Genomic DNA, 27,846 nt, shown 5'->3' on the forward strand with positions numbered 1-27,846 from the left:
AGTATAGTCAATCACTATCTCTTGCCCTGGCATTTGTGGAAGAGGAAATTTCCCTTCCACTCTGCCTGTCAATACTTCATCAAACCCGTCTTCTGTTTGCCTTATTACTGCATATGCTGCTTTTAATCCTTCTGTGGGGTGTCTGTAGCAACACCCATCTGTGAACAAAGTTTCTTCTGGGTCTGTGATTGGTTTTGCTTGCAAGTCTGCTCTGACCTTGATATCTCTCTGTACCCTTTCTTCACACCTATGTGGCTCTCCCTCCCCCATGTTATCAGCCATGTTGATTCCTTCATGTGTAAACGTTATGTGTGGTGCGTTTAGAATTTTTTCTAATCTGGTCTGTCTTAGTGATGTCATTGTGAAGGCTGTTGAATTCACAAACGCCACTATACTATGTGTTGTTAATACTGTGAGTGGACATCCCATGACTATGTGTGCTATTTTTTGGAGAATCTTTGCTACCCCTGCTGCGTGTCGTGTGCATGGTGGGTGTCTGTCCTCTGTTGGATCGAGAGTAACACTTACATACATCAAACCTGACTACATCCCCCTTTTTCTGAAAAAGAACACCATTTACTGTGTGTAATTTTTCAGAAACATCCAGGAAGAATGTTTTTTTTTTAAATCAGGAACACTCATACCATTCCATTTGTTCTTATATAAGTTCAACAACAGCAGTCACACCTTTTTTCCCCACAAGAATACCACTAGAGGAAATGCTCCAGTGTGTTCCTTCTAACTCTTGATAAAAATGCATGCTGTTAAAGCTTGTTACTTTCTCTATCATAATACAGGGTTGTGTGGAGGAGGTCTGCGGGGGGAGTGTAGGGGTGTAGCATCTGAACCCAGGGCTTCCATTGACTGTATAATGATTGTATGCCAGTTCCTTGCCTTCCTTCAGGTTCCAGGAGTCCCCAGTATATGTCAGCCCACTGTCCTTCTGCTGATGGAGATGCGTCTGCTGATAACATCATCTGTGTTCCAGACTGAATCATTGTCATTGAACAATTCACAGAGTACCATTTGGAATGTAGGGATCTGCCAACCCTACATGTTCCTGAGTCCTCGGGCCCTTTCAGTAGTCATACCCCTTTTCTCCCATCATAGTCTGGGGATACTGACCCTGTGCGAGGGCTACTGCTGCATACGGGGCCTGGAAGGGTGGTCCTGTGGGCTGGTGTGGGGGTATGCCTGGTCGGGGATACTGGTTGCCTGCATGCAACTGTTCCCCTTGGGGTCCCCACAGCAAGCACTCCCTTCTCCAGTGCCCTGGTTGGCCGCATACAAAACAGTTGTTGGATGGTGATCCTCTGGGTTCTCCGCGATCCCTGCCTCTCCCACGCATTCCTCCCACCACCCCGGCAAATCTACCCCCCTGGTATTGATAAGATATTGTTGGATATAAATCTGGGGAACTGGCCTGTGGCTGGGGCTGTTGAACCATTTGGTTGGCTGGTTTTTGCGAGTTTTTCTTTGCATCGTTTAACTGTTTCTTAGCATCTTGTAATTGTAATTTCAAAAGCTGTACTTGAACTACCAATGTATTCTGCTTATCTTCATCTAATTTTACCCTATGTCTTTTCATGTGGTGTGTCGAGTGTTTTTCCCACTGTTCTGTGGAACAGCCTGGAGTGTCAGGGTATCCTTCCATGGCTTCTTTAACGGACTTTGGTATTCCTGTCATGCTACATCTGTGTTTGTGCTGTATATGGGGAGGTGCAATGGGCAATTTAGGGTATAATGGAGCAAAGGGTCCTGCTTTACTGGGACCACTTGGTTTCTTTTGTGATATTTCTACGGTCGCTCAGGCTAATGTCATATTATGTATGTGGATTATTCTCTCCTATATGATCACATAAAGGCGTATCACTTAGGCAAAAAACTGCATCGCTATGCTACCATATTTTCCATACATAACTTCTACTGTGCCCTGAACTTTATTCTGACAACTATTATTAGCACCCGTGGCAAACCTGGATTAAATACTCTATTACTAGCGACCAGAAATCTTGAAAATGTCTTTTTTACTCTGAATAATATTAAGAATTCCTAAATCCATATAATTTGAACACTATGGCAAAAAGTATCTACTTAAAGTTAACCACAACTTCTATTGTGAACTCTGTATTTTTCTACTTCACACATACAACAATGTATTCCAAAAATCAAAAATGTTTCAGCTCTTCCCACCAAAAGACACTCACTGTTCAAAACATTTCAATTCTTTAAACAACAAAAAAACTTCATAAACAAACAACAAGGAACTTTCAAACACCACTGGTTTTCAACATAGTTTGTCTCAAGAACAAAAAACAATAAGAAGACCCACAGACATGTGGTCTCACTCTTCCACATACAACCCCTAACACTCAGGATGATCAGTACACACACACATATCAGAAACAAAAGAGGGGGCACAAGCACTCAGCTGCATCACACACACGTGTGAACTGCCTTATCCTACACACACTTCCAGCAGCACAAAAACTTTTAACAACAACACACAACCCACAAGAAACAAAAAGAGTGAGTTCTCCACTCACTAAGCGCTTTTATCGGTCTATACCGAACGGACCCAGAATTAATCTTTTCTCCCTTTCTAAGCTTATCAATATTGAACCTTTCCCCCCCTTTGCATGCCCCTCTACTTCTAACTTTGCTTGCTCTTCTAGTCTCATTAAATACGGTAATAACTTCTTTCTTTCCTCATCCTGGGGTATCTTGCCCTGCTTTTGCAACTCCTTCCACACTTTGTCATAATTCTCCATCATTAATTTTTGCTTGCTGGCTGTAATTCCACTACTCAATTGACTCCTCACCTTACTCCACTGGTTTTCTATTGTTAACGTCAGGCTCGGAGGACACCCTCCGTGCTCTGCACGCTCCCTCTCCAATTCCTCCTCCATATTAGATCCTTTTACTCCCTATTAGAACTTGATCAGAGTTAACCCTCAGTGGCCAGTCAGTTTGTATGGAGTTCACCCGAGCAACTGACCTTTCAGTGAGTTTTTCAGCCACAGTTTTTGTTATCGCCGCTAGGTTTCCACTGCTGGCTTATCTGCTCACTGAGATACCACAGAGTGTCCTCTCTGAGACACTACTCAATTTCTATCACCCTACGCTGAACACTTATTTTACAACACAGTACAAATCCTATTTCGTCAGTTTAAACACATATAACAGTCATTTTCATACAACTGAAAATGATAAATAGAGAGCGCTGCTTTTTTGAGGAAAAACCCCCAATGGTCTTTAAACCCCTCTCTTTAATTTAGTGCGTGTATGTCCTGCTTTTGTTAGGATATTTCGCCTAAACGGGTGTTCAAACCCACACGCCGCCAATGGTTAGAATTTATGGAACTCTAAGTCCAAGGGCCTCAAACCCATCAACGCACTTGCCCTGCTTTTATGGGGACTCGAACCCCAAAGGTGTTTAAACCTGTGCGTTGTATACCTATTAAACTACACTTTTTATTCTATGTTTTATTCATTCACTTTTACTAAGACACTTGCAGTATAATGACAACACTCAATTTGGTATATCCAATTGCAGAACTTTTGATAAAACAGGCGTCTGCTTACCTTATTATTTGCGGCCGCTGATTGTTGTCACCACACGTCAGTTGTCTTTTGTCGTTCAATTCTTTTCTGTGGTCCGTCACTTCTCCTTCCCGTCATCACGTCGGGGTCACCATTTTGTTTGGATATGTGCTATCTCTACTTGCTAAATCTTACGCTATGTGTTAGCTCAGTCCGTGTGTTCGTTAATGAAAGAATAGGAGAAGATGAGCGGTCTCACAGGCTATTTTATTTAGCAGTAAATGAATAAAACATACAGAGCTCTGGGTCGAGATTTCCTATCCCTGACTAACATTGTCTGTCGTCAGTTCACGAAGTCTGACCCCTATCTCTTCCTAACCCAGTCTTATATACAATCCAGAATGGTTATGCAATGTGAGGTGTGGTCTCCTGGTGGGCAGGTGATCGGACTCCCTCCTCCATCTTCTCATGTGTCCTTCCTGTGACCTCCTTAAGCAACGTCCAGGGTTGGTATGATAGTTCCTGTCTCTGAAACTACAGAATCACAAGACATCCTGTATCCCTGAGTACAGAACAATAGCCCCTGAGTACAGAACAATAGCCCCTGAGATAATGATGATGACTTCCTAATTATCCATTATTATTTGAGAGAAGCACTGTTCTGTCTTTACCCCTGCAATGTGATAATCATGTCTTTACCAAAGGTCAACTGTCTTCCAGCTGGGATGCATTCTTATTACACAACAAGCTTACTGCTTTCAAATTGTTACACAGAGGACCACATCTTTATATGAAACAAACAATAAAGTAATTAATCCCCTTATCTGATATTTTAGCAGTGGCCAATTCATAGCATATATCTACACTAAGTACATTTACTCAAGTATTTGTGACGACACCTCTGCTCCACTAGGGGCTCCTGTGTTTTTTGGTTTGGTTGCTGGTTTCTCTTTGTTTTGCAGGGTCCAGGGCAGGGCGGAGGGTCGTCATCTGCCTCAGGACCCGGTGTGTGTTCTGCATAAAGCCTGGCTCTCACACTGCAGCGCGGCTGTTTTGCTTTTTGTTTGCTGATGCACATACACACATCCATTCATGCTTTCATTACTGATTACTGACTTCCACGTTTTTACCTTCATTACTTGTAAATAAACATACTTAACTTCAATGGTAAACCCGTCTGGTCTCCCATATTTGCCGTAGCCTATGAGCCAGGCTGTGACATACTGTACATTTTTGAGGTATTTATACTTATACTATACATGAATATTTCCATTTAATGCATTTGATCCGAAGCACTGGTGGTGGTTCTGACACAAGTGCATAACTTGAAGCCTGACCAGATGGACTCTTGCATGATCTTGCAAATACAACTTTCTTGCAAGGACAAAACAAGACATTTAAAAACTTCTGTTTTGTCTGTGGGAAATTAAAAGACAGACATCCCAACTCTCCCGGAAGTTCCGGGAGTGTCCCGTATATTGATAGCGGCTCCCTGACGCTCGCAAATGAGACGTAATCTCCCAGAATCTGGAATAAACGAGCAAGATCGCGCACTAGAGAGTGACTGGGCGTGTGTATGTGTTTGTGTGACTATAAATGCAGCGCGTGTGAGAGCAAAGCGTCCTTATAGCTCTGTTTTACCGCTTATTAGCACGATCGCACCCCACCCCCCTGGACAGACAACGTTCGCATCGCGCACCCCCCCATTATCAGGTTTTATTGAGTCTACTGAGTCCACTCCTTTTAACCATTGCCATAGGACAACTCACCATAACTATCCATAATAATCAACAGATAGCTGGGGTGTGGAATTAGGTTACCATTATATGCTGACGACATGCTTTTATACCGCTCTAAGCCAACCTAAAATTATTGGAACAATTTTGTGGTTACAGACTTAAGGCCCAAATTTAACAATCTATAGTGCATGGCATGAATCACGTTGCGCAAGTGCCTTTGAGGCGTGTCCAAATCCACTTTTGCGATATTTTAGCGGCGGAAAAATGGTAAATGCACCAGTGCGCATGGTCCAAAAGGGTTGGACTTAAGCCCCCTCATTAATCATAGGTGTGTTTTGGGCCTAACACGCAGTAAACCAATCAGTGTTATCTCCCATTCCCTTTAATATCCAGGAGCGCTGTCACTTTGGCAAATTGCTATTATAACGGCACATTTGCCAAGGAATGTGTTTCAAGAATAAAACATGACTTACATTTGCTGAAAAGAAAGTTGGCTGATGAGCTGCTAACCCAACATTTAATTCATAAAAAGGAAGAATATAGAGTTATAACTAACCAGTCTGATGAGTGTAGCATGGGTATACCCAGGCTACCAGAATGATGCATTTGACCTAAAAATGTACAACATTTTCTTCCGGGGGAGCATGCCCCCAGACCCCCCTAAATGGTTGGTCTAAGGTTCAGCTACTAGTCACTGGATTTGCAATATGGAATTAGAAGTGTGTTGTTCTATTTGTGTGATATAGGATTCTTGAAATTTACTTTTGTTTTATTGACAATATGTTATCATAATAATTAAAATAACTATCATAATATATACAGTTGCAAGGAAAAGTATGTGAACCCTTTGGGATTTCTGCATAAATTGGGCATTAAATGTGTTCTGATCTTCATCTAAGTCACAACAATAGACAAACACAGTCTGCTTAAACTAATACTGCACAAAAAATGATATGTTTTCATTTTTTTATTGAACACAACATGTAAACATTCACAGTGCAGGGTGGAAAAGTATGTGAACCCCTAGGCTAATGACTTCTCCAAGAGCTAATTGGAGCCAGGAGTCAGCCAACCTGGAGTCCAATCAATGTGATGAGATTGCAGGTGTTGGTTAAAAGCTGCCCTGCCCTATAAAAACACACACCAGTTTTGAGTTAGCTGTACTCAAGAAGCATTGCCTGATGTGAACCATGCCTCGCACAAAAGAGCTCTCAGAAGACCTACGAACAAGAATTGACTTAAATGAAGCTGGAAAGGGTCACAAAAGTATCTCTAAAAGCCTTGATGTTCATGTGTCTACAGTAAGACAGATTGTCTACAAATGGAGAAAGTTCAGCACTGTTGCTACTCTCCCTAGGCGTGGTCGTCCTGTAAAGATGACCGCAAGAGCACAGCACAGAATGCTCAATGAGGTGAAAAAGAATCCTAGCGTGTCACAAAAATCTCTGGCACATGCTAATATTTTTGTTGACAAATCTACAATAAGTAAAACATTAAACAAGAATGGAGTTCATGGGAGGACACCATGGAAGAAGCCACTGCTGTCACAGAAAAACATTGCTGCACGTTTGAAGTTTGCAAAGGAGCACCTGGATGTTCCACAGCAATACTGGCAAAATATTCTGTGGACAGATGAAACCAAAATTGAGTTGTTTGGAAGGAACACACAACGCTATGTGTGGAGAAAAAAAGGCACAGCACACCAACATCAAAACCTCATCCCAACTGTGAAATATGGTGGAGGGGGCATCATGGTTTGGGGCTGCTTTGCTGCCTCAGGGTCTGGACGGATTGCTGTCAGACGGAAAAAGGAATTCCCAATTGTATCAAGACATTTTGCAGGAAAACTTAAGACCATCTGTCTGCCAACTGAAGTTTAACAGAGGATGGGTGATGCAACAGGACAACGACCCAAAGCATAAAAGTATAAAAGTATGAGAGTTGTCATTTCTGTACACACTCACGCTCCAGTCATGGTCCGGTTCGCTGTGGAGCACAAGTGATCTGTCTACTTTGCACCCACCACTAAAGCCCCTTGAGCATATGATGACACAAGTTCCTCATTCAAAATGTGGTTGATTAATGCATGCCTCGTGACAAACAAGGCCCACGTACTTAACAGTTTGTTTATAAGGGAAACAATTGTCTTTGCTATTTCTAACTGAAACCTGGCAAAGAAATATGTAGGTTTTTCATTGAACTGTGCCCTATGGACCTTTCATACGTTGGGGCATTTATCAGGCCGTGGTGGAGGTCTGGCAGTGGTCTGGACATATTGTTTTTCTTGCCAGTTCGTGAGCATAGATAATTTTGCATATTTTGAATTACAACTGACTAAGGTTGGATAGCCATTTTGTTGTGCTTTATAGATGACCGCAAGAGCACAGCACAGAATGCTCAATGAGGTGAAAAAGAATCCTAGCGTCTAAAAGTAAATCAACAACAGAATGGCTTAAACAGAAGAAAATACGCCTTCTGGAGTGACCCAGTCAGAGTCCTGACCTCAACCCGATTGAGATGCTGTGGCATGACCTCAAGAGAGCAATTTACACCAGACATCCCAAGAATATTGCTGAACTGAAATAGTTTTCGTCTGATCTGCAGCTACAGGAAATGTTTGGTTGAGGTTATTGCTGCCAAAGGAGGGTCAACCAGTTATTAAATCCAAAGGTTCACATACTTTTTCCACCCTGCACTGTGAATGTTTACATGTTGTGTTCAATAAAAAAATGAAAACCTATAATTTTTTGTGCAGTATAAGTTTAAGCAGACTTTGTTTGTCTATTGTTGTGACTTAGATGAAGATCAGAACACATTTTATGCCCAATTTATGCAGAAATCCAAGTAATCCCAAAGGGTTCATACTTTGTCTTGCAACTGTATATGACATAGAGTGTGTTGCAGTGAGTGAGAGCCCCCCCCCCATCCCCCATGCTACACATCATTTTCGGTCCTTACCCGTTTGCATCCCTGGGTTTTAATTTCCCCACAGTCAAAAGGGAAGTTTTTAAATGTCTGGATCACAGCATCACAATACCACGCAAGGGTCCATCTGGTCAGGCATCAAGTTATGCCCTTCTGTCAGAATTTGGTCTGGTGCTTTGGACCAAATGCATCAAATGGGAAATATTCAAGTACAAGTACAAAATTATGCTTAAGTACAGAACTTGATAAATGTACTCAGTTACTTTCCACCAGTGATCATTGGTAGACTTGTCTGTCAGCAAACATCCAGGCAGAGGAGCCGCCTTATACACACATTATTAGCTCACCTTTGTGTAAATACTGAGATAAAATGGTGGTTAAAAACGAAACCGTACACGCCTTAATAAAAACATGATCCGTGTTTATTTTTGATGAGATGCTTGATGGCACATCCGAGTCCCTTAAAATAACATGTTTGATTTAAGCTCAGTATGAGTCTCTACTGTGTTTTGCTGCCTGTGCTACTTCGTCCCATTTGTGCAATTACAAGCTTTGTGAGTAAAAAGCTAATTAGAGGAAGCTTTTTAAAAATAAGCTGCTTCACACACAAATGAATGAAGAGCTGAGTCTGTTGCGTTAGCTCCACTGATTTGAATTCATGACAGGGAAGTCACTGCCGACACCCAGTTCATAATGATCATTCTGTTTGATCATACTGCAAATGCAAGGGCTTTCATGAGTAGGCTATAGGCTCAATCACCATTGTATTACCTCAGATAGTGAGATAGAAAATCCAAACTCTGGAACCAGCTGCCTGTGCATCGTCTTAAAACACATTTTTATTCTTTGGCTTTTAACTCAGTATGAGAGTTGTCATTTCTGTACACACTCACGCTCCAGTCATGGTCCGGTTCGCTGTGGAGCACAAGTGATCTGTCTACTTTGCACCCACCACTAAAGCCCCTTGAGCATATGATGACACAATTTCCTCATTCAAAATGTGGTTGATTAATGCATGCCTCGTGACAAACAAGGCCCACGTACTTAACAGTTTGTTTATAAGGGAAACAATTGTCTTTGCTATTTCTAACTGAAACCTGGCAAAGAAATATGTAGGTTTTTCATTGAACTGTGCCCTATGGACCTTTCATACGTTGGGGCATTTATCAGGCCGTGGTGGAGGTCTGGCAGTGGTCTGGACATATTGTTTTTCTTGCCAGTTCGTGAGCATAGATAATTTTGCATATTTTGAATTACAACTGACTAAGGTTGGATAGCCATTTTGTTGTGCTTTATTTATTGATCTCCCTCTCCAGTAGGTCAGTTATTATCCTATTTTACCGACTAACTTACTTCTATTATCAAACTGGACAAAGTGTTATTACTTGGTGATTTTTACCTGCATGTCAATGATGCATCTGATCATGCTGCCACTGAATTTAGTTATATTTCTAAATCTTTTCATTTCACTTGCATGGGTGGTCACATGTTGGACCTTATTTTTACTCTGAGGATAGATATTGATTCTATCCATGTTGAGGACCTCCTGATCAGTGTCCATAAATGCATTTTCTTTGATCTCTTAATACATGGTGTCTCTGTGTCCACAAAGAACACTGCATTCCTGCATAATTACTCAAAGTACAGTTGACCAGTTCTCAGCGCTGTTTTTGTCTTGTCACTTCTTGATATTTTGATTTCAGACAGTTAAATTCCTGCCCTTGTGAGTTTGCCGCCTTTGTGATTGGCTTCACTGCCCCTGATTGTCTACACCTGTGCCTTGTTAATCACTCACCCCTAGAGTATTATAGTCTGTATCATTTCCTTTGTTTTTTTGACGGATTGTTGTAGTCTCCTTCTGTCTCGCATTCCAAACTTTTTTCCTTCATGTTAGCCTCAGTGTGTTTTTATGAACCTTGCCCATTTTTGGACCCTGCCTGTTGCCTCAGCCCTCTCTGGATTTGTTTGCTCTGTCTGACTGCCTGTCTGTTATTTACGTGTTTTTGATTAAAGGACTAAGTTTTGCAAATCAATCTATTTTTTGAGTCCAACCATGTTCCAGTCATTGCGGTACAGGCTAGCCACAATGGACTCAGCTGACGCCGACCCCATGCACACTACTCTTTGTGCCCAGGGCCGTCGATCCACCACCATGAGGAACAGCTAAATGCTGTGTGTTCTGGGGTCAGGCAACTCACGGAGTGAGCGTTGGAGCTCTATTTATGTCTTGCTACATCTACATCTGTGGAAGCCGGTGTCAGACCAAGAACTGGCTGCTAAGTCCATGCCTAAGCAAGCAGGCTTCAGTTGCTTCTGTTTTGAGTGTAATTGGAGCAGGAGATGGCCTGAATTTCCTTAGGAATCAAAGTATTTATCTATCTGGATCCTCCACATCCGATGCAACCCTGTGTATAATAGTCTGCATCTGCATCTTATCTACAGTAACTGCTACAGTCGCTAACTTAACACTGTGCAGTTTATCAACTTTTGCTGGGTTTGGAGACACAGCTTAGATATTGTCATTTGCTGGTTGTAGAAGCTTTGCATAAAAGGCTAGCAGCTGTCCGTGCTAGGGCTCTGAAACTTTCCAATGTCCCAAAAGTGAACTTTTGTTCCATTCCGCAATGTAGTATTAAGTATTAAGAAGCAAATTATGGAAAGTGCAAGTACATCTTGTACTTGAGTCCTTTAATAAATGTGGTAGCTGGAATTATTGACATTGCCCTTGGCATTGGGCGTTTTGTCAGGCAAGTAAAGAAAGGTGTGTGAGGGAGGGATGACAGAGGAAGGGTATTTATGCCAGAGCAGATCTGATGATATGAACATACTGCGCAGTGATGGCTCTCTACAAAGTGATCTGTGTGGCAGCTCTGCTGACTCTACTGGCAGCAGGTAAGGGTAATACTGCAAATCCAAGTGCTTTCTTCAGTGGGCGATAGGCTCAATCACCATTGTGTTGCCTCATTTGGTGACAGACAGTGACCGAATAGACATTCTCAATGAAAAGATTTTTGAGATTGACACTTTAAGTGAGTTTATTCTGATCACCACAAATGTCCACCCTTGGACATGTTTCAATAAATCATATAATGTATCATTGAATATTAATGCTGCATTGTTATTTCAAGATCTGTTTTTCTGTTTTTCAGAGTCTCACTCTGAAGCAAATGGTAAGTCAAAGTTTTCACTTGTTGACTTCTCTTCCCCTTGTAAGCTATGACATTTTAAACATGTAAAAATGTTGTTAATTGTCTTTGGTATTTGCTGTCAGATAAACTTTTAAATACATTTTTGCACAGGAGGACTGTCAATTTTGTCCCCCATTACCTACATTGTAAGTGCACCCATCTGTTAAGAGATCAAATAGTGGGTTCAGGCATGGCCAGCTAACTCCACAGTACCCCCCAAACTTGGTTTGATATTCATCATTGTTCTCTTAATTTCTGATATAATACCTTCTTTTGTCCAATAAGAAATCAGCCATTTCGGATTTCTTGCATCAATAATCATTTTATGAACATGTTTGATGTCTTAAACAGAACACTGAACCCATGTTTGATTTACTGCTCTAATTTTGCACCATTTTTTTCCAAGCATTGTAACACGCCATAGTCGTGTCAAAAAAAAGAAACTCTTATAAAAACATCAACAGATCTCTCCTAAATTTCAGTTGCTTGATGTAAGTCCCAGTCTGCAGACAAAATTGAATCATAGTCATATTGCCACCTAGTAGTAATAGGAAGATATAGGCCCTTTAACTTTGACAAACTACGCCTAGCAGGTTAACCAAATTCTCCTAAATTTGGCCAGCTAAGTGGTAAGACCTTGATGATGCTAAATAGTGTGATGATACACTCAGCTCACGACTAGACGACACAAGATTTTAACACTGTTTTAAAGAATATTTCAATGACGAAATATATGACTGGAAAAATAGTCTTGTACTTGACTGAAAGTCACAAAATGTAAAACGAAGCAGGTGCTCCAGAATCCAATTATTACAAATTATAACATTACTAATAAAAAACACAGAAATAAAACTAAATTGCAAGTCCTATAGCACACAAATACACATTTAGAACATACTTTAAATACAATAAATTGTTTTAATTTGGTAGTGTGAGTAATTTTTACTTTTGCATCAGTAGGCTAACATACAAAATTAGGTGCACCTTGAGTAGAGAGACCTGAGGTCAACCTACCTCTGTCCCTCTCCCCATCTCCTACTACTGACTGTGAGATCTTCTCAGCAGGAAGAAGCTGCTAGTTCACAAACTTGAATGAGGGTGGCCACTCAACAAGGTTGATTGACCCACACAGTGACATTATAAAAAGAAGAGGTGATGTGTAAATGAGCGGTAAAAAACAGATCGTCTTTTTTTTTATGTGTCCTCTGGCATGATGCTTATATCTAAATCCGCCACTGATGCTGGCTGCAGCTGGATACTATTTCATGAGACAGCTTTTCACCTCGATGAGAAATATCGTCACATTTTAATATCGTGAGATCTCGTCATCAGTATATTAATGTGTGTGAATGGGTGAATGTGACTTCTAAGTGTTTTGAGGGGTAGACGGACTAGAAAACTTCATACAAGTACAGTCAATTTACCAATACACTGGCCAAACAATAACCAAAGAAAATTAGCTCTGCCATGACAACAATTGACTAATTCACATTTAAAATTTGACAGCATCCAGAAGACCCAGGACCCTAACACACTGTGTCTGTATCTTTTCCCCTTCTTTTATACATTCTTCACACTGAACCCAATGCCAGAGGACAAGACCCCTGACATCACCTCAAACAGAACATTAAGACAGAAGAGATCTTCCAGCATCCCGGGAGCTACCTCCAACCTGAAATGGGTGTATAGGCGTTCCGGTCATCATGTCCCTGACGGATCTGTGTTATATCACAACCCCTATGAGAATCGTTATGACTACATCTGCAGATGCGGTTGCTCAGCTGGTTTCAACACCAGAGGAAGTAATACGTGCAACTATGCCTATGGTGACTCAGAACGTAAATGCACCTCCTTTAATGTCCTGGTGAACAAAGACAACTTTGAGTATTTGGATTGGAGGGATGGCTCTTATGGTTCTGTGCCTACAAATTCAATCAAGACCTGCTCCAACGGTGACACATATATTGGGAAGAACAAGTATGGTCTTGGAAAGGTGTCTGTTAAACACAAGGCCTTCTTCCTTCCCTGGAGAGGTTCTGAGTATTGGTACAAGTATTACCAGGTCCTGACCTTTTCCAAAAAAGTTGCAAAAGTGCAAATGTCTGATGTCAAGTACAAGGTAAATGAAGCTAAAAAATTTAGTTATCCCCCAGAGGTCATGACCAAGGCTACCACCATCAACCATCAGTGCAGAATAGTTAAAAAAATACCTCATCTCCATAAAGAGTATGAGGAAGAGAAAAGGTGGGACAGTAGCACTGAAATATCAGTAGGTGTGACAGCTTCCTTTGAAGCCAAAATCCCATTTGTTGGCTCGACAGGTATTGAGATGAGTGCTTCGACAACAAAGTCATTCTCCAAAGGGAACTCCATAATGGTAAAGAAAAGCCTCGGTCTTGATGTGGAGGTTTGGGTCCCACCAAACCACACCTGCGGTGTCAGAATTATGGGACATAAGTACAAGACGGTAATCCCTTACACAGCACTCCTCACCCGCACATACCCCAGCGGGTCAAAAAGATCAACAACCATCTCTGGGGTATTCAATGGTGTCAATGTTATTGATTTCGTAACTCATGTAGATCGCTGTATTCCTATACCCAATGTAAAGCCATGCCCTTTAAAGTAAAACTAACGGTAATTTAGATTCCCCTCCCCCGTGCCCCCTCATTAAAAGCCCACTCTGTTCTGATTGAAGTGTTTTCTCCTGTACTTCTTGTATTGTAACTCTGTTCTTCTCAATCAAGCTTTAATAAATGTTCTTGCATCATACATCCTGGTCTCCTGACAAGTTTTTCATTTCGTTCTTCATTTTGAGTGACTATGGTGGTATTCAGTCTGACCCACTAGGGGTGTCTGGAGGCATGCGCCCCTGGAAGACACTTATGTAAATTTTTCAGTCAAATGCATCTTTCTGGTGCACTCTGAGAGCAAAATTAAGAGGTTATATCTATTATAAAAGCTGCAGAGTTGAGTGGAGGTGTGTGGGTAAGTTTTTTTAGGCTGTAACCGTTGTGAAACAATCAGAAAATAACATTTTATTGATCTGATTCACCAGCTTTCTCAGTCACACAACAGTGTCCTGTAGTTGCTTAATGTGGCGGAGAAACTCTGGCATAAAGTAGAAGTATTTCTGCCTTGAAGAGACTCTCCTGAGAGCAGAGGAGAGCAACACAACATGAAATGACAGCTAACTGCAGCAGAGGCTAAGATGCTGAGCCCTCTGTGCAGCAGAGACAGACAGCGGTGGAGAGTTGTCAAAAACGTAATTCTATTTAACATTGTAATCCCCTTGAAAAAAGATGAAGGTCTTGTCCTATATCCCGTTTTAAGATACAGAAGATATATATGTCTTAAAAACTCAATATACCGCTCAGCCCTAAAACAACGTAACATTTTGGAGAGTGTACAGACTATGGTGGTCTGCCACATTCTATATAATTAATAAGTAACGCTGCCTATTAAAGCATTTTGACTTTTCTTTCATTTTTTAAGATAATTGTTATCTAAGAAACAAATGCAATTATTACAAAAGTAATTGTACTGCTACATAACACATTAACCTTTATACAAACTATTTGCAACATCTGTGTTACAATTTCACACATTTTTGTAGGAACATCCAGTTAGGAGTGGTATGAAATAAATGAAATTATTAATTAAAGTAAATTAAGTTCACTATTAAGTATCCTATCTACCAGTTATGTTTCTTATATTCATCAGCATGCAAGGTCATTGATAAAGTATTGCTTCCTGCGGCATGAAAACCTGCTGCACAACGACAATGGCAAATATAGTCACGACGATGTGTGTACCCGTTGTCATAATACACAGTTCCAGCAGGGAGACGACTACCAGAACGCCTGTACACCCATCTCAAGTTAGAGTTTGGAATCGGGTTATAGTAACTGGCCGCTCTCTTCTGTCTCAAGGTAGGAGAAGACAGAGGAAATTCATCTGTTAGCATTGTTCTGTCCGAGGTGATGTCAGTGGTCCTGTCCTCTGGCGGTGGGTCCAGTATGGAGACTGTATAAAAGAAAGGAGAAAGACATAGACACAATGTGTTAGTGTCATGTGTCTGCTGGATGATGTCAAATGTTAAATTTGTTCAGGTCTGTCACTGCAAAGTTCACACTCCTAACTTAGTGCTCTCAGTGAGCCTCAGCTTGGAATGTGGAATTAAATGACGTGTCTGTGTTTGACAATGAAGCTGCACTTCCCTGTCCTGCCTCTAGGCCCACTGTCATTATCAGAGCTCATGTTTTTAACTCTGAGTCCACCAATACTTTTCATAATGCCTTTTTAGTCTCTTTTCATCTTCATTCCTCTGAGCAGTATTTGAGCACTGATGAAATATAACAATTTGATGGTGGGACAGTACCACTTCCATCTCGGTTGGTGTCACAACCAGCTTCACTGGCAAAATCCCATTTGTTGGCGAGACAGGTATTGAGGTCAGTAATGAGGTCACAAAAGATATCTCCAAAGGGAACAGCATAAGTGTGTCGAAAAATCTTGCTGTCGATGTGTCGGTAACTGTCCCATCAGACCACTCCTGCGGTGTCAAAATTATGGGACATAGGTACACAACAAAAATCCCATACACAGCACGCCTCACCCGCACGTACAAAAACGGGCAAGTCAAATCGACGACCACCACTGGGACATTCAATGGTGTCAATGTTGTAGATTTCAGGTCTGTTGTAGATCGCTGTGTCCTTCTTCCCAATGCTCAGCCTTGCAAGTGAAAGACAAATGGAAGAGGTCTTTAAGGGGACCTATTATGCTCATTTCCAGCTCTACAATTTTTGTTTCCACTTTCTAGAGTAGCTTTGCATGATTCACAGTGCTTATACTGGCCTTTTATGCAGCCCCTCAGTTCAGCCTGTTTCTGACACAGGCTATTTTGGATTCCCCTCACTTCTGCCCCCCTCACTAAAAGGACACTGTTCTGATTGCAATGTTTTCTCTTGTACTTCTTGTACTGTAACTCTCTGTTCTCATTAAGCTTCAATAAATGTTCTTGCATAAGACATCCTGGTCTCTTGATAAGTGTTTTACTTTGGGTTAACCAGATCTCCATCACGCCTTAATAACGATTACCCTTATTTTAGCATTTTAGCTTTTCCTTCTTATTCATTGTTGATCATTGTTACATAAGAAACAAGTGCCATTAATTAAAAAAAAAAAAGGCATTCTATCGGTACATAACATATGAACTTACCTACAAACATATGGCAACATCTGTATTACAATCACACAAAGAAGACTGCAAAAGTGAAAAATATAGCCTAGTATACTCTGTTTAATTGGCTGGTGTTAATATTTACATGCTCTCACTGAAACAAAAGATGTACAAACACAGCCTCTGCCCTTTTATTAAATTATATCATTCATCAGAGGTGTCCAAAGAAAAACATACACAAAGGGCCATGTGGCTGCAGGTTTCAGTCAAACCAAGCATGAGCACACCAGGCTTGACTTATTTAATAAACTAATCTCAGTCTTCAGACAATTGATTGGGTAACCTCACCAGTGCAGCTCTATTGGTTCAAACTGCACTTCTTTATTCTTGTTTGTTTCATTGATAGATGTAGAGACAGTTGGGGCAGGTGGCAAATTGATATGAAAATGGATGTTTAAGGGTCTTCATCTATTTATGTGTGAGTGTGAAGGAGGCTTGTGCACGTGAGCCTATAGTTCAATTAAATTAAAGGTCTTTAAGGGGACCTATTATGCTCATTTCCAGCTCTACAATTTTTGTTTCCACTTTCTAGAGTAGCTTTGCATTTTCACAGTGCTTATACTGGCCCTTTATGCAGCCCCTCAGTTCAGCCTGTTTCTAACACAGGCTATTTTGGATTCCCCTCACTTCTGCCCCCCTCACTAAAAGGACACTCTGTTCTGATTGGAATGTTTTCTATTGTACTTCTTGTACTGTAACTCTCTGTTCTCATTAAGCTTCAATAAATGTTCCTGCATAAGACATCCTGGTCTCTTGACATGTTTTTTTTTCTTTGGGTTAACCAGCTATCCATCATTTTTTTCACAGGCTTAATAACCAGTGTTGGGATCATTTCTCAAAAATGTAATATATATATACTCTTAATGCATTACTTTACTCAATTACTCCATGTGGAAAATAATCAATTACACTACCAGATACATTGCTTTTGGGTTACTCCTTATCAATGCCTGGGATGTCGTTTTAAAATAATGTATCAACAAATAAAATAATATGAGTCTTGGCCATCATAACACCATGTTTTACAAATAATAACTGCCTCAAAATTATTAATAAAATAAGAGGTTGGCCTTTCTAACACCATTAGATCGCATATTTCACACGCCAAACACACTCAAACATAGTCACTTAAGTTGTTGACTCGTCCTGTTCATTTGACATGTTTTGGTTTTTTTGGGTTTTTTAAAGATATTTTTCAGACACAGACAACTTCATTTGACAGTTGATAAACCCAAACTGGTAACACTTTACTTGAAGGTATCATCATAAGAGTGACATGATACTGTCATAACTGTTACATGACAAAGTATGAACGTGTCATAAACATTATGTCAATGTCATAAACCTTTATGACTGTTGTCATTAAGTGTCATTCGGTTTTTGTAATGACAAGTTGACATTGTTTGGGTTGTCTTGATTATGACAACTTGACATTAATCAAAATGACATAACCAGAAGTTGTCTTTGTCATGACACCTTGACATTACATTGGTTTGGGATGTCCTTATTATAACAACTTGACATTAATCAAAGTGACATTATCAGAAAATGGGTTAATCCTAACCCTAACCCTAACCATAACCCTTCATTACACTGTCATAATGGTGTCATGACAGTCAGTTTTGGGTATCCTGTCTGTATCCTGTCAAACATCTATGACCAAGTGCTAGAATTGGTCTGTAACATTGCACATCTAATTATAATAATCATTATGTCAACTTGCCATAAACACAAAAATAGGTGCATATTTTGTTAATGGCAAGATCTCATGATAAAGATATTGTCTGGGAATGTCACTTTGATTAATGTCAAGTTGTCATAAGCAAGACAACCCATACAATGTCAACTTGTCATTACAAAACACTGAATGACAATTAATGACAACAGTCATAAACGTTTATGACATTGACATAATGTTTATGACACGTTCATTACTGTGTCATGTAACAGTTATGACAGTATCATGTCACTCTTATGACAATACCTTCAAGTAAAGTATTACCCAAGAAACAATGGGAGAGAGAGGGGGTGTGAAATGCAGCAAAGGTCCTCCGGCTGGGACTCAAGCATGAGTCCGCTGAGCATGTGGCATGGTGCCCTCAACCACTCGACCACCTGCGCGTCCATTTATTTGACATGTTTATCACTAAAGCAGTGGTCAAACCTCGTCGGGTAAGGTCTCTTAAATTGTTTGTCAGACAACCTGTTTCTCCTAGGAGTCAGAAAACGACTGGCCAGGCTGAAGAGCCTCTCCAGGGGCGCATTAGATGGCGTTTCCATCCTGACATAACACCGGTCCAGATAGCTCATGAGAGTTTTCTTGTCTGCTGGCTGACTGTTCACTATTATCGGTACTTTGCTGAGTTTGTTTGTGACAGACGGAGTTTCCTCTGTACAAACCATAGACTGTATATAAGAAATGGACATAACATCCGTGACGTCACCCATTGGTTTGTGGATTGCTGCTCGGAAGCCAATAGTTTCGGATCTGGGCAGCGCCATCTTGAAAATTTCCAGTGCATGCCAGGAAAAATAAAAACACGGATTCTACTTATATGGGCATCAGGAGGCGCAAGAGGCGCCCTCCTGAACCTGTGAACCAATCAACCTGTCAATTACGGGTTGATTGGTTGATTAGCCACGCCCTAATGCATACCCTGCTGAGGCCATAATTTCACAAATGAACATCATACTGCATTGAAGAAGGCTTTAAACTAGCAATTGAGACCATAAACACATTTTGAAAACGTTAACTGAGGTTAGAAATCAAGTGAAAAGTTGGTGAATTCTCCATTGACTTGTATAGAGACGGAAGTCCTTTTGACACCAAAACGGTCGCCCCCTGGTGGCCTTTTGATAGAATGCTTATTCTAGCATTTTAGATAATTGTTACCTAAGAAACAAATGCAATTAATAAAAAAAGGCATTCTACTGCTATGTAACTATCAACTTACATACAGACTAATCGCAACATCTGTGTTCACACAAATATTTCATAAACATGTAAGAAAATCCAGTCAGGAGCAAGAACATGGCAGTGATATGAAATAACATGTGCTTGGTCTATTATTATTTATAATCTACAATAACAATGTTTTTATTCCAACACAGACATACATGTTTATGAAGATGATGCAATACAGCCTACCTTTAATGTTATTCAGACATCTCAGAACCTCAACACCATTGTGCAATTGACCATCATGTCGTTTGACTGTGGTGATATTCTGTGATTCTCCTCACTAGCAACAAGAAGAGAACTATCTTCTATCGTTATTGTTTATAAAGGTCTAATAAAAAAACGGATCAAGGACTGGTTAACTCTCAATAACCCACAAGAAAATACTGAACTTGGGAAGACTGCCTTCAGCTCCTTGCAACATATAAATTGAATGAACTTCAAATGAGATTAGAGGCCCTATCTTATGGCTGGCATACAGTGGGGCCAGGTGCAACAAAGTTAGTTTACTAGTTTAAGGCTGACGCAGTTGTCGTTTTCCCATCCAGCACCCACCTCGTTGGCACAGTGCTATTGAGGCAGTGGAAAGTGATTGCGCGATTGACCAACAAAAAGTTAGTCTGTACATTGGAGAGCATAGGCGCCGACTTTTGTTTTTGCTCGGGGTGCTCGCGGTTCCCAACTGGGGGTCGCGACCCATAAATTGCATAATAACGTTTCATATAGTCCTATTTATTTTCCCTGTGCATATCGCATCAATATTTTACAATAAAATAACCTATTTAAATTTAAATCGAAAATGGAATTACACGGCAAACGCTTGACGCGACACAACCGATGGCACTTATGACCAAAACTATTTCCCGGGATGAAAACACGGTAAAGCAGTCAAGCTGAGCATTGTAATATGACAAATCAATCTGTAGCCAGCCTAGTACATGTGTTGTAGTGTGGTAATATCACTTTGCTAAAAGATCTAGCCTACATTTTATCAAGGGTGGTGCTTTTATCCCTGCATTGAGTTTGGATAGGCTGCTAACGGATGGGTGCGCGCGCCATCTCCATTGGCACTTTTAATCTGACTCCCCTCCTCCAAATTTTCGACACTCAAAGGTTTCAGACATCATGAAAATATTTCTATTAACTGGTTTAGAGTTAGGCTAAAATAATGTCCAGGACAATAAAAGAAACGCTTATTTAATGCCTGAGCGAACAGAACGCACAGAGGCGAAACGTTGTTCGCTCTGAATAAAGGAGCGTAAAGTCAAACAAGTGCTTTCCATTTGAAACGTTTATTTACCTCTTATTGCAAGGCGAGTAGCCTAACTTTGGCACTGTCAACGTGAGTCCTAGGCATTGCATTTTTTTTAACTGAGTAGCTTAATTTATTTAGCTGAGTAACCATGAAGTTGTATCAGGAAATTCAACAGGTAAAACAACAGGCTGATACTGAACGCTGGTTGATTGCAATCAAACAAGTTAAACACAATCACATTGCCCAAGATAACTGATTCCATTCATAAACTAGGCTAAATCAGTTGATTTAGACAGGTCTTGCTACTGGTTGTAGCCTATAACAGATTTAAACATGAGTGCGTTTGAAACGCTTCACAAAAATAGCCTATCTTTAACAGATGAGATGACAATAAAATAAAATAAATCAAGAGTGAAAATCATTAGGCTACATTACATTATCATAGCCTACATTTCATTGCATTCGTGAAACGCTTTATAACCAAAAATTAGAAGTAAGGAACTGAGAACGATGTTGCTGTAAGATTTAGAATGGTCATAAATGTATCATCTGGAATCGTGTCCCAAAGCTGATCTGCTGCATAGCACCACACTGCGGTTTGACAGGTGTTTCCAACAAGTTTTTCTGCTGAAATCTTAAAGAGATTTTTGGTGTGTACCTGTACAGCAGCTGCTTCGTTGGGCAGGAGAGTGGTAGCGTGTGTGTGTGTGTGGGTGTGTCTGTGTGTGCGCGCGCGCGTATCAGGGCAGCGATCCGCACCCTTGGCACAGGTCCAAAACCTCCTTTATTAAGTAAATGACTACACTTCTCTGCGCATCGTTATGCAAACATATTTTAAATAGAGCGCTTTATATCCCAATCGGACGTCTATAATAAGTGTAAGTAGGAACAACGGTAGGAGTTACAGTGTTTTAACAGAGAAACCGCTAGTCTCGTCCGAAGTACGTGTTTGATTAAAAAAAAAAGTCAGCTGGATCCCGTGGGTGCTCATGAATTCCCGTGGGTGCCCGGGCCCCGGAGCACCCACGGTTTCAGCGCCTATGTTGGAGAGTACTGCTGCGGTTAGTCCTATGAGGGATAACTCAATTAAAACAGATGATGTCATGCTTCCTTGAGGAGGTCCTGTTTTTCCTTTGTACTTTGTTGAGTGAGTCATTTATTTCAATTTAGTTGATATTCCAACTTGTGTTTACTTTCCTTGTAAAGTTGTGCCTGCTAAATCTCTTGATGTACTGAATGAGTTTGATGAAGAGTTAGTCATTCTTTTTCCATTCATGATAATGTGACTGAATTTATTTTGTAAATGTACTTTCTTTCAATTGTAGAAATAGAAACCATTGAACAATTTGCTCTGACTTAAGTTAAGGATAATAAATACCTTGAAATGTAATCTCTTGACTGCTTCTCCTGTGTGCATATGTATTATATCAAGTCTAGTGCATTCTTACAAAAGAAATTGTAGTAGGACATTTTTTCTTCTATTCTGTTTAGTGTTATGTCTGGTATCAATCTCCATCTGTTAAGATCTTGTCTTATTTGACTTTATGTTACGGATACTGGGTTGCAGCATCAATGGACAGTTGTGTGTATAGCTGAAATAGAAGAAAACAAAAGATGACACGGGAGACGTAGCTTGTCCTCGCTGAATCCTCCTCAGATATGAAGGAAGACATCTGGATGCAGGCAAACCACAGTCTCACAGTGCCTCCTACTGGCAGGAATGTGGCGACTGCATCTGGCTTTCTATTATCTGTGCCAAAAATAAACCTTTTTACAGCAAAACAAAATGTATCTATAATGTACTATTTATAAAGCTTTTAACCAACTAATTTATAATATTGGTGTGCTAATCAAACAGGCCCAAAAACTGCTTGACACAGTGAAAACTCGGCCAGTGTTCATATAGTGGCGTAGTTAGTGAATGCTAAACGGATCTCAGATACCTTTCTAAGTTGTGCGTAGATAACTTCTGGTGGATATTTGGAGCATTGCTTATACTGTGAAGCTGACAACAGTGCTGTTATTGTGAACAAAAAACAAAATATGTCAAATAAAAAGGACGAGTCAACAACTTAAGAGAGTATGTTTGAGTGTGTTTGGCCTGTGAAATATGCGATTAATGGTGTTAGAAAGGCCAACCTCTTATTTTATTAATAATTTTGAGGCAGTTATTATTTGTAAAACATGGTGTTATGATGGCCAAGACTCATATTATTTTATTTGTTGATATATTTTTTTTACACAACATCCCAGGCATTGCTGAGGAGTAACCCAAAAGCAATGTGAATAGTAGTGTAATTGATTACTTGCCGAAATGCGTAATAAATTAAATTTTTTTGAGTAACGACCCCAACACTGGTTATTAAGCCTGTTAAAAAATTGATGGAGGTCTGGTTAACCCAAAGTAAAAAAACTTGTCAAGAGACCACGATATCTTATGCAGGAACATTTATTGAAGCTTAATGAGAACAGAGAGTTACAGTACAAGAAGTACAAGAGAAAACTTTGCAATCAGAAAAGAGTGTCCTTTTAGTGAGCGGGGCAGAAGGGCCAGTATAAGCACTGTGAATCATGCAAAGCTACTCTAGAAAATGGAAACAAAAATTGTAGAGCTGGAAATGAGCATAATAGGTCCCCTTAAAGACCTCTTCCATTTGTCTTTCACTTGCAAGGCTGAGCATTGGGAAGAGGGACACAGCGATCTACAACAGACCTGAAATCTACAACATTGACACCATTGAATGTCCCAGTGGTGGTCGTCGATTTGACTTGCCCGTTTTTGTACGTGCGGGTGAGGCGTGCTGTGTATGGGATTTTTGTTGTGTACCTATGTCCCATAATTTTGACACCGCAGGAGTGGTTCGGTGGGACAGTTACCGACACATCGACAGCAAGATTTTTCGACACACTTATGCTGCTCCCTTTGGAGATATCTTTTGTGACCTCAGTACTGACCTCAATACCTGTCTCGCCAACAAATGGGATTTTGCCAGTGAAGCTGGCTGTGACACCAACTGAGATGGAAGTGGTACTGTCCCACCTTTTCTCTTCTGAATACGACTTTGAGAGATGAACTGTTTTGGAAACTGTTCTACACTGATAATTGCTACTGGAAGCCTTGGTCATGACCTCTGGAGGATGACTAATCTTTTTAGCTGCTTTAAAGTTGTACTTGACATCAGAAATGCGGTCTGACTTAACTCTCCTGCTCATGACCAGGACATGGTAATGCCTGTACTTGTACTCCCAACCCTCCCAGGGAAGATAGAAGGACTTATTTCTGACATCCACCTTCCCAAGACCATACTCGTTCTTCCCAACAAATATGTTAACATTACGGCAGGTCCTGATTGCATCCTTAGGCACTGAACCATAGGAACCGGACTTGAACTCAAAAATCTCAAAATTGTCTTTGTTCACCCGTATTTGCACGTATTGCTTCCTGCGGCATGAAAACCTGCTGCACAACGACAATGGCAAATATAGTCACGACGATGTGTGTACCCGTTGTCATAATACACAGTTCCAGCAGGGAGACGACTACCAGAACTCCTGTACACCCATCTCAAGTTGGAGTTTGGAATCGGGTTATAGTAACTGGCCGCTCTCTTCTGTCTCAAGGTAGGAGAAGACAGAGGAAATTCATCTGTTAGCATTGTTCTGTCCGAGGTGATGTCAGTGGTCCTGTCCTCTGGCGCTGGGTCCAGTATGTAGACTGTATAAAAGAAAGGAGAAAGACATAGACACAATGTGTTAGTGTCATGGGTCTGCTGGATGCTGTCAAATGTTAAATTTGTTCAGGTCAGTCACTGCAAAGTTCAAACTCTTAACTTAGTGCTCTCACTGAGCCTCAGCTTGGAACGTGGAATTAAATGACGTGTCTGTGTTTGACAATGAAGCTGCAGTTTTAATTGCTGCACTTCCCTGTCCTGCCTCTAGGCCCACTGTCACTATCAGATCTCATGTTTTTAACTCTGAGTCCACCAATACTTTTCATAATGCCTTTTTAGTCTCTTTTCATCTTCATTCCTCTGAGCAGTATTTGAGCACTGATGATATATAACAATGGGCAACAAACATGTAAACTAATATGGTGTTGTCAAAGTGCTGGGTGATGAGAACCAGGATTTCAGAGATTTCAGCAATAAAACCACAGTTCTGTTTTGGAGGCCTGTAGATTAAAACACAACGTACTGGGTCCTTACTATTGATACACACGTCTTGTTCCCATTTTTTCTGTGTCTGAATATTGCTATTGGGAAAGGAAAGCAGAAGAAAAATCTGTTCAAAGCAGTTTTTTCTAAATTGAGTGAAAAAATAATACATGAAAAATGTAAGCTGTAAGCAGTGATGATCGGGCCTTACAATACATACAAGACACGTTATACAAGCACGAAGGTGCCAAAATTGTAAAGTAAATTCAAAATGGCTGACTTCTGTAGGGCTTATATTGTGGCTTCAAAACCTTTTTTAAAAGTCTGGATATGTCACATGTGCCTACGAAATTTTGTTAATCTACTTCAAATTTAATGGCGGGGGATTTGACCTTGAAATATTGTAGCGGGTGCTATAGAGCCGTTTTGACACACCCAAGCCCAGATGTCAAGTTTCTCCATTTGATGCAAATTTAATAAGTTTTTCGGAAACTCATTAAACTTTGCACATGCAAAGTAAAATTGCATAAATAATATATCATATAATAATGATAATGATGATGAACCTGGCCTTTAAGTCTGATATTTTGGGCTTTGTCAGCAAATACCAACAACAATGAAACTACAACATTTTATCAAAATTTCTATCTAACTACATGTTTAAAATGTCACAGCTGACACAGTCACAGTTGACTTACCATTTGGTTGTGAGCGAGACTCTGAAAAACAGAAAACAGACAGCTCTTCAAACAACAATTCAGCATTTATATTCACTGATACTTTATGTGATTTATTGGCACACCATATTTCCATGGGAGGATGTTTGTGATGATCGTAATATTTACAACTAAACTCTGCTGAAAACTGGCCAAAGATCTTTTCATTTAAATAAATGTCTGTTACCAAATGAGGTAACAGTGTAACTTTGTAGACATAAATGCAATTATTAATTAAAGTTAATTAAGTTCACTTTTGGCTGCTGATCATTTATCCTATCTAGCAGTTATGTTTCTTATATTCATCAGCATGCAAGGTCATTGATAAACACTGGAGATGACAAATAGAAGGGAATCGATAAAGAATCGTAGTCTTAAGCAGAATCGATAATGGCATTGGTATTAATAAAATCTTATCAGATCCCATCCCTAGTTGTGTTACAGCTATGTTTACTTAATCAGAGGATTTTTATCCCTTCCCAGTGTTCAGCATCCATGTCATTGGTTCAGGTGTGTGCAGGTGAAGAGGACCCTTACCTGCTGCCAGTAGAGTCAGCAGAGCTGCCACACAGATCACTTTGTAGAGAACCATCACTGTGCAGTATGTTCATATCATCAGATCTGCTCCGGCATAAATACCCTTCCTCTGTCTGTCTTCCCTCCCTCACACACAGTCACACCTCTCTCTACCTGCCTGATAACACGCCCAACACCACCTGCTCCACCTCCTTCATAGTAAACAGATCAAACAGTGTCGCTTCAGCACATCACACATGTACAATTATAAGGTAATTGTACTTAACTTGAGTATTCTCGACTTTTTGTTACTTTATACTTCAATTGCATCGGAGTGTCAGGTCTGATTGTGTTTCAGTGCAGACGTGTGTTCATCAGCTCTCTGCTTGCTATATGCGTTGCACTTTCGTCTCTAAATATTCTTCCAAAGAGAGCTGTTACCACTTACACTGGCACTAAAGAAAATGTCTATAGTGGAACTGCGCAATGGAACAAAAGTTTGCTTTTGGGACACAGGAAAAGTTCAGAGCCCTGCCACACTCAGCTGGTAGCCTAGCCTAGCATACAAAGCTCCTACGACCCACAAACAATAATGTAAAAGCTGTGTCTCCAAACCCAGCAGAGTTGGGAAGCTGCACAGAGTGTTAGCGACTGATTGAGAGGATGACGCAGCTTGAAAAGTCGATTGAAATGCTGCAGCACCATTGTAACTCCACTACCTGATATTTCATTGCACAACAGGTTGTCCTCTGACTAATAATAACGATGTTGAACACTGGGAAGCCATCACTGGCATTGAGGCTAAACTATTAAAAGATTTAAAACTAAGTGAGTCAGCTAAAAACAAGCGCAGTTGCAAATGAAATGAAATGACATTTTTAGATTTAAATTGCTGTAAGGATTTTAAAAAGTGAGGTAAGCTTTAGAATGTTCTGCAGGTTATTCCGTGTTGCCAGTGCACAGCGCGGAAAACTGGACTTTCCGAGTTCAGCAAAAACAGCCGGCACCTTCAACTGTCAGTTTGACATAACACAAAAAGGGAAACCAATACAATCCAGAAGTGGCACTTAAACAGTCCAATCTTTCATAATCATTTCCTCCACTTAGCATCTGTCCCATTTTCATCTCCTGTGTGGAAGGATAAAGGTTTTCATGTTCTAGGAGATATCTATGATAGTAATTTGCTACTTTCTTGCAATGATCTACGTACTACATTTATTGATATCTTTATTTTATACTCAGAGATATATTGAGGTGGAGACCTCATTTACAATATAGTCAAGCAAAAAAACACAAAAAACACATCCCAAGCACAAGAAACACAGGTGACATACTTAGATAACGATGACAGTAAAAATAATAAAACCAAATTAATAAAATACTAACATATTCAAAATATAAGCAATTAAAACTAGAAAGAGGGAAACACAGTAGAGACTTTCACACTGAGCTGAAATGAAAAATATTATTTTAAGGGACCCGGACGTATCATCCGGTTTCCCATCAAAAACCCAAACATTATATTTCTGTTAAAACATGCACTATTTAGTTTTAAACCAACATTTGCTGTCATTATATAGACAAAGGTGTGATTATAATATGTGTA

At 40.3% G+C, this 27,846-nt stretch overlaps 2 protein-coding genes across 2 annotated transcripts; one reads left to right on the forward strand and one right to left on the reverse strand.

The window, feature by feature from the left end:
* Window positions 1–11,044: 11,044 nt before the first annotated feature.
* On the forward strand, window positions 11,045–14,024 carry LOC133999241 (natterin-3-like). The gene is made up of 4 exons (XM_062438430.1): window positions 11,045–11,099; window positions 11,183–11,236; window positions 11,357–11,377; window positions 12,988–14,024. The coding sequence occupies exons 1-4, from the start codon at window positions 11,045–11,047 to the stop codon at window positions 14,022–14,024; spliced, it is 1,167 nt and encodes a 388-aa protein (XP_062294414.1).
* Window positions 14,025–23,515: 9,491 nt separating this feature from the next.
* LOC133999247 (natterin-3-like) lies at window positions 23,516–26,316 on the reverse strand. The gene is made up of 4 exons (XM_062438435.1): window positions 26,262–26,316; window positions 25,707–25,727; window positions 24,359–24,569; window positions 23,516–24,311 (listed from the first exon to the last, which is right to left on the reverse strand). The coding sequence occupies exons 1-4, from the start codon at window positions 26,314–26,316 to the stop codon at window positions 23,516–23,518; spliced, it is 1,083 nt and encodes a 360-aa protein (XP_062294419.1).
* Between the last annotated feature and the right edge of the window lie 1,530 nt (window positions 26,317–27,846).

This window comes from Scomber scombrus, chromosome 18 (assembly GCF_963691925.1).
Source record: "Scomber scombrus chromosome 18, fScoSco1.1, whole genome shotgun sequence".
NCBI lineage: Eukaryota > Metazoa > Chordata > Actinopteri > Scombriformes > Scombridae > Scomber > Scomber scombrus.

What these genes read in the sequence shown, in the direction of transcription:
- LOC133999241 (XM_062438430.1), top strand. Translation starts at nt 11,045, where the DNA reads ATGGCTCTCTACAAAGTGATCTGTGTGGCAGCTCTGCTGACTCTACTG. An exon ending in GCTGACTCTACTGGCAGCAG is followed by an intron (nt 11,100 to 11,182) that starts GTAAGGGTAATA and finishes ATTTGGTGACAG; the next exon opens with ACAGTGACCGAATAGACATT. An exon ending in TTTTGAGATTGACACTTTAA is followed by an intron (nt 11,237 to 11,356) that starts GTGAGTTTATTC and finishes TCTGTTTTTCAG; the next exon opens with AGTCTCACTCTGAAGCAAAT.
- LOC133999247 (XM_062438435.1), bottom strand. Translation starts at nt 26,316, where the DNA reads ATGGTTCTCTACAAAGTGATCTGTGTGGCAGCTCTGCTGACTCTACTG. An exon ending in GCTGACTCTACTGGCAGCAG is followed by an intron (nt 25,728 to 26,261) that starts GTAAGGGTCCTC and finishes TCTGTTTTTCAG; the next exon opens with AGTCTCGCTCACAACCAAAT. An exon ending in ACTGTGTATTATGACAACGG is followed by an intron (nt 24,312 to 24,358) that starts GTACACACATCG and finishes GTTGTGCAGCAG; the next exon opens with GTTTTCATGCCGCAGGAAGC.